At 36.6% G+C, this 13,997-nt stretch overlaps 1 protein-coding gene across 1 annotated transcript in view; it reads right to left on the bottom strand.

Annotated features, from left to right (window-relative positions):
• Window positions 1-13,628, bottom strand: part of MYOZ2 (myozenin 2) — a 44,344-nt gene extending 30,716 nt beyond the window's left edge. The window contains exons 1-2 of the mRNA XM_004386806.2: window positions 13,491-13,628; window positions 12,835-12,923 (exon numbers count right to left, since the gene is read on the bottom strand). Of these exons, the coding sequence (XP_004386863.1) occupies window positions 12,835-12,910 (76 nt within the window). The 5' untranslated portion in view covers window positions 12,911-12,923; window positions 13,491-13,628. The remainder of the gene's footprint in view (window positions 1-12,834; window positions 12,924-13,490) is intronic.
• Window positions 13,629-13,997: the final 369 nt, after the last annotated feature.

The following is a 13,997-nucleotide window of genomic DNA, read 5'->3' as shown; positions in this document are numbered from 1 at the left end:
TAAAAAAAACTATAGAAACTGAGAACAGATTAGTGGTTGGCAAGGATTAAGGAGAGGGTGTGGGCAAGAGAGAACTGGCTGTGTCTGTAAGAGAGAAACATGAGAGATCCTTGTGGTGATGGAAATGTTCTGTGTCTTGACTGTGTCGATGTCAGCATCCTGGTTGTAACATTGTGCTGTAGTTTTGCAGCATGTTTCCATTGGGGGAAACTGGGTAAAACGTACATGGCATAGCGTTGCATTTTTTTTTTTTTTTTACCTTGCGTATGAAACTGTAATGATCTTAAAATAAAAATTTAATTTAAAAAAACAAACAAACAAAAAAATTTATAACCCTTCCTAATGCAATGCAGATCAGGTTTGTCTGGCTTCCTTGTATGCTCCTCCTCCTCCTCCCCCCCGCCAAAAGGCTTGCTTTACAATCTCCAGGGATGGTAGAATAGCCTATGGAAAAGGAATAGGAGGAACAGAACAGAGTAAATGAAGGTAGCTTACAACAGTTTCTATAGGGAATATTCATCTTCGCTTATTTGCAAGTGTTGGAGTCTCTGTCACTGTTTTTGGAACATGAAAGGAGAAACTGAGTTATTTTTCAGTGCGTCTGTGAATATTCCTCAACATACACGGGTGACAGGGATGGGCTATTTCACCCTTATGATTCTGGAATCAAAATAGCAAGCACTCTTTAGATCACAAAGGATAGATGGGACACATTATTGCTTATAATAATTTGGTATAATATCTGGGAGAGGAAATCTCCTTTAAATACACATTAAAATATTCAGTTAGCAATGCAAAACAAAACAAAACAAAAACAAAATACACTAACAGTGAAAATCAAAATCTACACATTTTCTTTATCAAACCTTTTTTAGAATTACACACAAGTAATCTTTTAAAGCAGCCCTGGTGGTACAGTAGTTAAGAGCTTGGCTGCTAACCAAAAGGTTGGCAGTTGGAATCCACCAGCCACTCCTTGGAAACCCTATGGGGCAGTCCTACTCTGTCCTACAGGGTCACTATGAGTCAGAATTGACTCTATGGCAACGGGTCAATCTTTTAAAACAAATTTGGGTTTTTCCTGAAAACCTTTCTACCGAACATTTTCTGGAAATACAGAAGTCCCAAAGCAAGCAGCCACTAGTTAATGCAGAGATAACAGTCTTCATAGTAACGGAATCTTTCTCCTAACAATTAAGATGGCAAAGGTTTTCAATAAGCAAAGCAAAACACGAAGGCAACTTTTCCTCCTTTTTTTGGTTACCAGTTTGAGTAATTTGAGTCATTATGAAGTTAAATGAAAATAGAAGGACTAGGAAGCAGTAATTGCATGTCAGTTTCTATAAGTTCTAAATTTCAAGCTGTGACATAAGGTTACTTTCTGGGTCCCAAGACAAAAATTTGAGAACATGTTCTTTGTATACCTTCCCTTTTCCTAATGACCCCAGTATCAGCTGGCTCCACCAACATTTCTGAAATAACTATGTGACTTAAGTGAATTTCATCACCCTGATCCCTGAGATTTACAACAGTCTTCTGGAGTGTGTTTGAGAGGAGCTAATCACCTTTGTGACTGATTCACAAACGTATATGTGACCTGACCTAGGCCAGTGAGAGTAAATATAAGGAATTTTCTCTGGGCGTGTTGTGCCAAAGATGCTCTCTTTTCCTGCTGGATGAAAACAAACAAGTATATTGCCCAGGGAACCGGTAGAAAGTTCTTGGGATAATGATAGAACCAGCCTTGGGATGAAGCTTACCCCCAGGAAATCAGAGTAGAGACAGAGAAAAACCAGATCCTTGGTGGCATATTTGAGCCTCTGGATCAAGCCTTACCAGATCACCTCTGAACTTTTTAGTTTATGATCTGGTAAATTCCTGTTATTATACAATTTAGTTGATTTTTTGTTTTCTGTTAATTTCAACAAAAGCATCCTAACTTAATATAGTTATTTCCTCCAAATCTTTCCACTAATTTAGATCTAAAAGATATATTGAAATACAAGTCAAAGAGAAGGGTGAGGAAGGCAAGCCCAGAAGCCTAGGAGTGGGGATCTCAAAGAGCAAAGCGAGAAGACAGAAAAAGTATAAACAAATGTATATGCCCCTGGCCACAGACTCATTTGGGTTCATAAGGCACATTTACTCCTCTTTAGCAAAGCACTACAACCATTACTCCAGCTGCTATGAGGAATAGATGTGCAATGAGAGCCATGGGGAACTTACCTGCCCTCAATGGCTGGGCATACAAGGAAATAAACAGCTGGTACAATTCACTGTCACTAGTATATTTATACCACCAAAGAGGAGAAATAAGGCAAAAAGGAAAAGGAGAAGAAGATGCTCAAAATAACTGGCCAACCCTCAACCTCTTTTTTAATTCTTCAGATTCCATTCCATCTCCTTTAAGCCTAAGTTTTCTCCCTCCCTAGGTAATAGTTTGAGTGATCATCTGAAGGTATAGTCAATCTCTGGGGCAAGAAGGGAACCTGGAGGCACAGTGGTTAAGAGCTTACCTGCTAACCAAAAAGTTAGCAGTTCGAATCCACCAGCTGCTCCTTGGAAACCCTATGGGGCAGTTCTACTCTGTTCTATAGGGTCCCTATGAGTCGGAATTGACTCAATGGCAACGAGTTTGGGTTTTGGTTTGGGGCCAGAAGCACTGGATGCTAAATCCAGTGATGTGCTGGAGCTGGCTTGTACTGGATCGCTAGAGCTGACTGATAAATTTTCAGGAATTCTGTGAGCTGGAAGTCAAACATAGCCAACACAACCATTATAAAAATTAAATTATATAGGCATAATAATTAACTATATTTAAAAAGCAACAAATACTCAAAACTTATCACTCTCGCATTCTTTTACTACTTTTTACTATTATCTATGCTCTTAAGGTTATTAACATGTATCATATCTGTATGGTGGAAATAATATATAATAGTATCCTACCGTGCATCTCTTCCCAACCCTGCATTCAGTGACTCCATGTTGGTAACTTGAGATTGACCATGGTAAGTTGAAATTACACCATAGAAAAGTGGCAAATTCTACAAATTAAGGTATTTTTTTCCTCTCTGATGATCTGGTTGTTAAATATTTACTGGCACACTACTCCAAAAAAAATAAATAAATAAAAACCCTTTGCTGTCAAGTAGATTCCCACTCATAACAACCCTATAGGACACAGTAGAACTGCCCCATAGAGTTTCCAAGAAGAGCCTGGTGGATTCGAACTGCCGTCCTTTTGTTTAGCAGCCATAGCTCTTAACCACTACGCATACTTCTAGACACATCTAAATTGCTTCCATCAGTGCCAAGAATATGTTAAGTCAACATTCTTTGCATAAACAAAGACATAAACTAAATTCTTCAAGATTTATTTTCTTTCCTTTCCAGTAGTTAAATCTATGATGTAACTGGATCAGGAGTTCCAGAACCATTTGTATGAGTTGGAGAATCTAATGTATGATGACTTTCATTACTTAAACTTCAAGAGTGAAGAATGCTGTCAACTGAGCACATACAATCCATGTTCAGCTGTTCCCTGTCGTTTATTGCAAACCCCTGCGCAGAGCCTTAACTGTGTGTTTACTCTTGATGCCTGATAAATGATATGTCTTATTCAGGGTACATATCCTTGCTCTCATGGCTTAAAAGGTTGTCTCTGTGATATTAGATCATCTATTGAAAATAATATTGCTAGGCATACTTTCCTATTGGTGTCATTTATAGTGATCTAGAACTTTTCGTTTAATTATAGGAATTAAGATCTTATAGGAATTAATCTATTAAATGTTGCTGCTAGTTCAAGAAAATCAATGATTGTTTTTAAGTAGCTTAATATCTAACTAGAGAGCAATACAGACATAACTTTAGGGTCTTGATCATAATCAAATTAATTTCCACAAAAACTCACAATTTTTAATCTACTAGAAATATTAAATAATTTTTACCAGTATTTCTTCTCAGTTTTCTCAAATGTATAATACTTAAATCAGAATGTGAAAACATACATTAACAAGCACAATTATTTCAATTTTTGAATGTACTTTTCTTCCATTTTCATACTGTGGAGCCATATTGTAATTAATAGAAATCATACAGAAATTTTCATTTTATTTGGAGAATAGTGATCTTTGAAAATGAGATCAGTTCTGTCTTCAAACCTTACTTCATTGTGTATTCATATGAGCAGAAATTGGACTTAAAGTCCTCCAAAAGGAAACACACTTTTTCACATTTATTTCATAGATTAGTATTCTAATATTTAGCCAACAAAGATTTATCCATCCATTCATCTTTTTATTATAATCTACTTATCTAAGTACCAACTCTAGATTTCAATTGTTCAATTCTCAATAATTATTAGAGCAAAATATCTCCATGAAATAGGGACAAATGTTTATAAAGTGGGATATATCCGCTTTTCCCCAACAGGTAGATGGGTTGAGTTTTATGAGATTGCTTTATATACGTGGAGCCTTTCAAAATGGTTGACTAGAAGTGAAAGATATCACAGGCCCAGCCCATGCATACAACTGTAACCCCACATTGTGTTCCCCAGCTGGAGTTCTGCTATATTGCTTCCAGAGCTGCTTGCCAGAATCCATTTGTTCGTTGTTCAAGGCAGTTAAGGAGAACAGAAAAGGGTGAACAAGAAAGAAGTCTTTATGCTCAATCATTGAAGGGCTATTGTTAGCCCTCATTCTCTGCCCCCTCCCACTACTCCATGTGCAAAGGAAGAAATTAATAAATACTTTCAAAAATATTTATTGAGTATCTACAACGTGCTGGGGACTCTACTAGGTCCCAGGGATATAAAAATGAAACAAAAATCCCTACTTACAAGAATTTATAGTTAATTGGGGTGATGGATGAGTGAATTATAGACAAAGTACCTCTGGAAAGAAGACTCTCAATCAGAGTTGGATAATTTGGAAGAAATAAGGCAATGATCTGCTGGTGACAGGATATTTGATGCTATAAAATGTGTGCACAGGTAATCCTGCATTTTTTATTTGAAATTTTGATCCTGCCAAAGTTACATATTTGGTTGCATCACTGAATGTCATACATAGTTTGCAAAGATACCCACTTGCAAATAATTGTGATAAAAATTATTTTGAAACTGTTTCCCCATGATCACTGGCAACTGCAATTCTGGTAAAATGGGCAAAACGACTGAAGGGAAGCTAGCTGAGGTTTATTTGCTTAGGGTAGTCAACTCTATTTACTTAGAAGACTTAGCAAAGAGATTTTCTGTGCTCTTGTACAGGACTCTTCTGCCTGTTTATAAATAGTTGGCCTCTGTGGACTGAATAAATTCATAAAACATGCATTGCTCCGTAATGCATACATATCACATAAAAGATGATAGTGAAGATTTATTTTGAATAATGCCTGAAAAGACCAAAACACTATCAATAACCTTTCTCACACTAAATAACCTGTGAATTTTTAAAACTTAATTTAGTCTAATATACAGTTGATAAAATGTTTATTGTCACTACAGAAAAAAAGTTGATTTTGAAACCTATCTGGGATTCTTTATTTTCCTATTTCATATCTCTTTCCTTTGATTCTGGTTCTAAGATTATTTTATAAACATTTCCAAAATGTGTTCTTAATTAAAATATTATCACTTAATAGCTGTGAGAATCTATAAACATTTAAGAAATAACATTTTAGAAATAACACGACCAAACTTACACAAATTGGAAGAATCATCTACTATTGTTTACAATATGTACATCTAGAGCATATTAGAGTGAAAAAGGTAAAAAATAAAACTAAGATGACAGAATAGTATGGGTAGAATTAAAGTTGGCAGTTTCAAATTTGGTGTGAAATAGAATTTAGCCTTATTCTCTGCTGCTACTTTTCTGGAGGGCCTTATGAGAGGTTTAGAAACTGATGACATGCTTAGAAAAATCTATGAATATACAAAATCTGACTGTATAGCATTTTTCAAACAAAACAAAATATGTAAACTTTCCTTGCTCTAATTTTTTTGTAGTTCATCTATTAATTTTTCTGGAAATAAAACTTATCACACACACATTCTTTAATAAAACTATTATAATAAAGACCAAGAGAATGATTTTAAACCTGATAGACTTCTACTCAGTACAAACTTAAATCATTAATATCTTTCAACAGAATTTTAAGAGGTATAACTAATAAACCCTCTACTATGTTTAAAAAAAAAAACAAAAGAAACTTCTTGTTGATGAGTCGATTCCGACTCATAGTGACCCTACAGGACATAGTAGAGCTCCCCTATAGGGTTTCCAAGGAGCAGGCTGGTGGACTCAAACTGCTGACCTTTTGGTTAGCAGCCATAACTCTTAACCACTATGTCACCAGGGCTCCTTAACATCACTCTTTTCCTTTCTCTGCCTCTCTCTCAAACACAAAGTATGTGATGAATTATTACTCTCTAGGGTGGCTGGGTATTCCAAACAGTTCACAGAGAGGAGACACAGAATAGGAAAATCACCTCTGTCTTAGTTATCTAGTGTTGCTATAACAGAAATACCACAAGTGGACGGCTTTAACAAACAAATTTATCCTCTCAAAGTCTAGGAGGCTAAAAGTCCGAAATCAGGGCGCCAGCTCCAGGGGAAGCCTTTCTATCTCTGTCAGCTCTGGGGGAAAATCCTTGTCATCAATCTTTCCCTAGGTCTAAGAGTTTGTCGGCTCAGGGAACTCAGGACCCCCAGGTCCAAAGAATGTGCTCCACTCCCGGCTCTTCTTTCTTGGTGGTAGGAAGTCCCTCTACTCTCTGCTTGTGTCTCTCTTTTATAACTCAAAGGAGATTGACTCAAGATACAATCTAATCCTGTAGATTGTGTCCTGCCTCATTAACATAAATGCCTCTAATCCTGCCTCATCAACATCATAGAGGTTAGGTTTTACAACACATAGGATTATTACATAAGATCACAAAATGGAGGACAACCACATAATACTGGGAATCATAGCCTACCCAAGTCAACACACGTTTTTTGGGGATAAAATTCAATCCATAATACATTCCTTTAAAAAAGTCCCATATAAATTTAAGATAATACTAAAAATTAGAAGAGTGTCATTTCAATAATATAGAATCACATCTGTAGCTAGAATTCTGCAGTTAGGTAAGTAAATAAGTTTTATTATAAGTATTACATAAAAGGAAATATCGTGAAAGCATTCTATCCCTTTCTGTACCCTGATCCTTCTGGAATAAGCAAGATTTAATTTAGTCATAGTCTTAACTGTTGTGTATGTTCATTTTCAACCAGGTCTTAACTACTTGGAGCAAAATATAATATGATAAATAAGCAATTTAATTTAAACAACCTGAAGAGAAAACAAAAACTATTCTTTTCTTCAAGGCCAGTGAAACCACCGCAAACACAAGGGCTATAATCTAAGTCATCTTCTAGCTAGTTCATGGCTAGAAGCTCACTTGAGGTCACTAAGATTTCATCAAAGCATCACAAAATAATTCTTCCAAACATTACAGAGAACTTACTTACAAAGCTGTTTTCAAGAGTAGTTAGCATTTGTGAATCATTGGATCTCTATGCGAATGATCCTTTATCTGGGCATTCTATTCATAAAGATATCCAATACTATATATCAAAACAAGAAATTTCAGTATTAAAATGATGGCTCCAGGAGAATATGTAAGAGTTTCTGGTTCAGTCAAAGAAAGGGAAAATAAAGTTATTTAAAGGATAGCCCGAAATTAATGCATGTAATTCATTTCTTTCCCCCACCCCTCTCATGCATGTTATCTAACATTTGTAAACAATTATGTGAGTGGGAGTTATGAAGAATCATCTTTATACTTGGTAACTCCCACTTGATAAATTTAGATATTTGGGGGGGGCCCACGCCCACAGTAATTATCATTTCAATTTTTCTAGCACACCCATCCAGCTTGATCTTATTTCTTCTATTTCCTCCCTCCATAATAAGAATATTAATGTCAAAGTTTAAAGAAAACTAACAAAAAAAATTGGTGCACTTAACCTTTAGGTTAAGTCCTTTTTCTCATGCAAATTTTTTGCACTTGATCTGAGGTAGATAAGCCTTCTTGGAGTCCTAATTTTGATGTTGATGACTTAATTAACTACAATTTAAGATGCTTATACAGGAAAAATAAAAGAGGTCTTAGCAAACCCATCTGAAAGTCTAGACTTCATGCTCTGCTTTTCAGAGTGTGCTTGCTACTTACATCAATATTATTTCCTTTATTATTGGTGGAGAAGTGAAATAAACTGATGTCTGACTTTGGCATATAGCAGAGTAAATTAGAATCATGGGATTTTAGAATTGGACATGTCAGAGAACCCAGCCTTCCTCATTTTCAGAGGAGGAATGTGATGTTTAGTCTGGAATCCACCTCTCCTGGTATGGTATCAGAAACAGCACTCCATTTAGAACCTGGGTTTCCTGTTTTCAGACCACAAAGTCTAACTCTCTTCCTGAAATCACAAAAACAATCTGCCCCATTTTTCTCTATGTGCTGGGGAAAGCTGTTGACCAGTCATGAAAAGGAAAAAAAAAAAAAAGAAAGAAAGAAAACATACCAAAAAAATCCTTCCCAAAGCCCAGATGGGAAAACTTAGGGTGATTGAAGCAGCCTTATAAAGCACCGTGGTCTCCTCTGTTGGTGAAGCTTTTATTCTGAACTGTCAGCAGTAGCTGTGGATGAGGTCAGGAGACACCAAACTCCCGGTTCTCTTATGGTTATTTTAATTTCAATTCCTTTTCCCCACCCTTTCTGGACAGGTGCCAATTGTTCTAGAGCGCCTCTCCTTATTCCAATCTTAATCCCCTCTTCTCTTTTTCTATTAACTTATTACTTCCTATCCTTTTAGCCTTCCCTAACTCTCCCTCTTCCTTCACTCTTCAAGTTTCAAATGAGTTACTGAGAGAGGAACGTGATTGGGGCTAGAGAATATGGACAGGTTCAAGACTAAATTGAATAGGGCTAGTGAATAGAGTACAAGTATAGGCCATTTTTCTTGTGCCTACACCTAATTCATGCACAGATAATGATAAAATGTTTTTGCCTGTCTTTTAGAATACCACTTTGTTAGATGGCAGCAACTATGCTTCAGCTATTTCTGTATAAAGCATAGAAGCTTTGTGTCACACTAGTAACATAAGACATCTGGTGGTACCATCCTAATACTGATCATGATGATGATGATGACCATGCTCGTGATATGATGATGAGGATAGTAAATCTGAGAGCAATACTGGGGGATACTTTTTTATATTTTTAGAACTGAGGTATATTTGCTTCTGTTACATAATTTGACACCAAATCATACTTGTTGCTGTCGAGCCAATTCCTACTCATGTTGACCCCATGTGTTACAGAGTAGAATTGTGCTCCATAGAGTTTTCAAGGCTATGACCTTTGGAAACAAATTGCCAGGACTTTCTTCCTAGGCGCCTCTGGGTAGGTTCTAACCACAAACCTTTCAGTTAGTAGCTAAGCACTTAACCATTTGTGCCACTCAGGGACTCCTAACACCAAATCATAATGAATTCATAAACAAACAAACAAACCATTGCCGTCAAGTCAGTTCCAATTCATAGCAACACTATAGGACAGAGTAGAACTGCCCCATAGGGTTTCCAAGGAGCAGCTGGTAGATTTGAACTGCTGACCTTTGGGTTAGCAGCCGTAGCTCTTAACCACTGCACCAGCAGGGCTTCAGTGGTTCCATAATGAGCAACAATTTAGGGTAAACTTAATGGCAGCTGAGAATTATCCACCCTTTTGTTCATTCTATCTAGTTAATACTGTTAAAACAAAAATGATATTAAGCCAGTAATAGAAATTGATTGAAGTTTATTTGATATATGATTTGCAAACTGAAGCAACATTTCCAACTAGAGTCAAAAATGTTCCAAAGAAGAAAGATCTTTCACAGATTTTTATACTCCAATTTATCACTAGTAATTATACATTGCCATGGAAACAGGGCCGGAATAGAATTAAAGAAACAATTTGTGGTTGTGCAGGATTCCATACAGCATTGTCCTGAAAAACAATTACTGATTTACCTTAGCATAGCTTCCAGTCTGACCTTTGGATTTGCTGCTTGTCAAAACTGATTGCACATAGATAATTCTATAAAGGTAAGATAAAATGTTCATTGCTAATTGAGCTAGACTATTCTTTGATTTATGGAGCCCTGGTGGCGGCGTGGTTAAGAGCTCCACAGCTAACCAAAGGTCTACAGTTCAAATCCACCAGGCGCTCCTTGGAAACCCTACAGGGTAGCTCTACTCTGTCCAATAAGGTCGCTGTGAGTCAAAGTCGACTCTTGGCAATGGATTTTTTTTTTTTTTTTTTTTTATTATTCTTTGACTTGAAGGAGGCCTGGTTGCGCAGTGGTTAAACGCTTGGCTGCTAACCTAAAGGTCAGCGGTTCGAACCCAGCAGCAGCTCTGTGGGACAAAAGTGTGGCTGTCTCCTTCTGTAAAGATTTACAGCCTTGGAAATCTTATGGGGCAGTTCTACTCTGTCCTGTAGGGTCGCCATGAGTCAGAACTGACTCGATGGCAATGGATATTGTTTGACTTAAAAGGTACTTTTAGGAGACCAGTTTCAGCTCAGAGTTTAAGGTTCAAAGATTATCTAATGGTGTTATAATACTGAAAAAAGGTCGTGATACATAAGTGAAGAGGGAGATGGGAAAAGAGGTTTGAAAATATCCTTGTAAGTTCCTTTTTAAGAAGAACAATCCAGTCCAAATTTGACTGAGTCTCATAAATAAGATCAAAACAGTTGCATGCTTTATTCTAAATTATCCAGATGTTTACTGCCGTGATGTGCTTATGAGTTTGAAGGATTTCCAGAAAGATGTCTCTGAAGTCCATGCATCATTAGAAACAACGACCTGCCTTCTAGCTCCAGATTTCTAAATGCCATGCCTTACGCAGTTCTACACAACATGTTAGAGGAAATAAGAGAGGAAAATGATACATTTGAGCTGTTTCAGAAAGTGCGACAACCATTTTATCTGAGAGCAATTAAGAAAGACTTTGTGACTATCCCTGCATTATCTGGAATACTTGACATCCAAACAAAGGCAAAGCATGTGACTCTACTTAAAGGGGCTGGAAGTCTTCCAGTGGCTTGGGAGGGAGTGCTTCCACAGACTTTACATGGCCAGACCTTGCTGTGGTGAGATAGTAGCTTCCCCCTGCCCCCAAGTATATAATAATATTTTATCTTAGTATTTCATAAAAATAGCAGTTTTCAGTTTTTTTTTTTTTTTTTAAATAAAAGCTATTCTACCCTTATGGGTCTATGTCAGGACCTGCATAGACTAGAATCCAACAACTGATTTAGACTGGGAATTAAATGTATTACTTGATTATAATTATGAGGCTTATGGTTCTGGCAACTATAAAATGATAACCAAAGTCCAGTCTTAATGTAAACAATTTAGTCTGAAATCAGACTAATTATCTGATTTTTGCTTTATTGATGAGGAAAACTATAAACGCAATTTTCAGGTAAACTATCTGAAACAGGAAATACAAAAATTAAAAAGCAAAATGAATAAATAATACTTAAAAGGAAACATGAATTTTGAAATTTTGGATTAGTATTAATTCAGTTCTGGGATCTTGTTCAGAATTCTTCTCATTTTATTCCAAGCTAGTTTGATATCGCAGTAAAACATGGGAACAAAGTTGAATTCAGTATGGTAATTTTGCATTCCAAAAAAGAAAACTTAACAGTAGGACTTTTTAGATAGACTATACTGTGTGTATGGGGACAGAAGGGCATCTAAAACCGACTTTGATTGGTTTTATTCAGCTTGCTTCCTGGAAGGTGAAACACAAAAAAAATATACTCCCTGTCCCCACTGCCCCCACCAGATCTCACGCCTCTAGATCTCAATTCTGTTAACGTGAAAGGTCACATTCCTTGTCAGTGGAGGGGAAATGAGGAGGCAACCTGAAAATCCCCACAAATATATCTGGAATGGCTCAAATCAGCTCTTAAAAGGATCTGGATCGTCTTCTTCTTAACTTTTAAAATTGATAATAGCCCTTGGCTCATGTACAGAGTTGAACTTACTTTTTAACAATCAAAGCAATGTAAAAAGCTTTGCTTTTTAGAGTTATTTGGTAGAATTCAAAGAAAAGGACCCAGTGGATGAACACCTTGCATCTAATTCATATTATTATTATTATTATTATTTTTTAGCAAAATGCTTTGACACTACAAAAACATTCTCTACGTCCCCGGAAATTAAAAGTAGATTTTCCATGCCTCCACCGTCTCCCCCAAAAAATGCCTAGGTAAATCAATGTTAATGACTGCATATAAAGACTGATTTCAGGGTTAAGGAAATAAGCAATGAATATGAATTGCAACTTAACAGTTTTTTTAAAAGAAGGAAGAATAGAACATATTTCGAGTGATTTGTGTAATATGAAGTGAAAGAAGTCAAGATGGACCAGTGGGATGGACAATGAAGATAAGATTGAATGAGACCTATCTTAAAAAAAAAAAGAACCAAGAATGATATTAACTTATAATGTGAAAGACAAGCCAAACAGAATGTACATCAGCTGTCAGATTGCTTCATTCCTTTAGAGCAGTTGTTCATCTGAAAATAGCTGTCAAATGAGAAAGGATGACTACAAAAGGATTAGACACCATAGGCGTTTCTACACTCCCTAGCACTCCAGCTTAATTATGACAGAACAGCAAGAGTTTTAGAGGAAGTAAACTATAGAATATTAAATAATGTTAGAAAGGATCTAATCTATATTAATGCGAAGAAGGATTTTTATTGATACCATTTCCATGGATTTCCTTCATGATGGCTGATGCTTGCTGTTTCCTTTGCTTCACCATGGTATTATGGGATAGCATGGTTTTTTGTTCCCTGTTAAAAATCAAGGAACATTATTGAGGTGATATGAGGAACTCATTTGGAGTATTTTATAATCACCCTCTTGAGAGAGAGCATCTTTGTGCTTTAGGAAGAATTTATTGTTGCATTTTACACAAAGATTTTTATTTGCACTCCTTGTCTAGGGACAGAGCTTGCTATTCATTCATAGGCAACATCACAGTGAACATAGGCTGATACTCGGAGTTTCAGACCCACTCCTATCTGTACATCAACACGAAGATCATCAGGCAGTAAGAAACAGTGAAATAGCTGGCCTCCTTTGCCCCTCCCGCTCTCTTTTCCACATTTATATTAATTTGTCACTGTTTCCTAGTTCTTGCTGGTCTTCATTTGTACCAGCATCACAGTATGTCACTTCCAGCAAGTGTAAGAATAAAGAAAAGACACCAGATTAAACTAGAATTCTTTGGTGGTGGCATTTTAATACTGGCACCAACAGCTGCCCTTTAAAGAAAAGAATGCCCATTTTCTGAGTCCCAACTCTGAACCTCCTTGGACAACTGACTAATAAAACATTTTAGGAAACATTATACTCACCTTACTTTTATACCTTGCTTTTCAGCAGGGATGAATCCCAATTTGTGTAGGAAAGACTCCGGAGATGGAAAATGGATGGCGCTTGGGCCTGATTGTTTTTATCCTTGAGCCTGGGACGGCATGGTCCCTAGATCTGACTCAAACTGGGGACTGGGCCTTTCTGAAAAGACTGGCATCCAGCTGACATCAACTGACTATATATAGCACCAAATACTTCAACTACTCATATCTTCCTGGCGAAAGAAAGGAATAAAGATTAGATTCTCTCCATTGCATTTCTAATTTGTGAGGTGGTTAAATGAAATGATCATTCATTGGATATACAATAGGTTTTTATTGAGCACCTTTTGTTTGAAGAGATAGTAGCTATAAGTGATTTAAAAGTTATTAAAAGATATAGCTCTATGCTCTTGACAGTTGAATTGAGGAGGCAATAGACACACGCATCAATTAGAACAGAATAGCACTAGGTAAACAAGATCCCTCGGTGACACAAATAGTTTGTGA

Source organism: Trichechus manatus, unplaced genomic scaffold (assembly GCF_000243295.1).
Source record: "Trichechus manatus latirostris isolate Lorelei unplaced genomic scaffold, TriManLat1.0 scaffold00171, whole genome shotgun sequence".
NCBI classification, from domain to species: Eukaryota; Metazoa; Chordata; class Mammalia; order Sirenia; family Trichechidae; genus Trichechus; species Trichechus manatus.
This window is presented reverse-complemented; position numbering and strand designations above follow the sequence as displayed.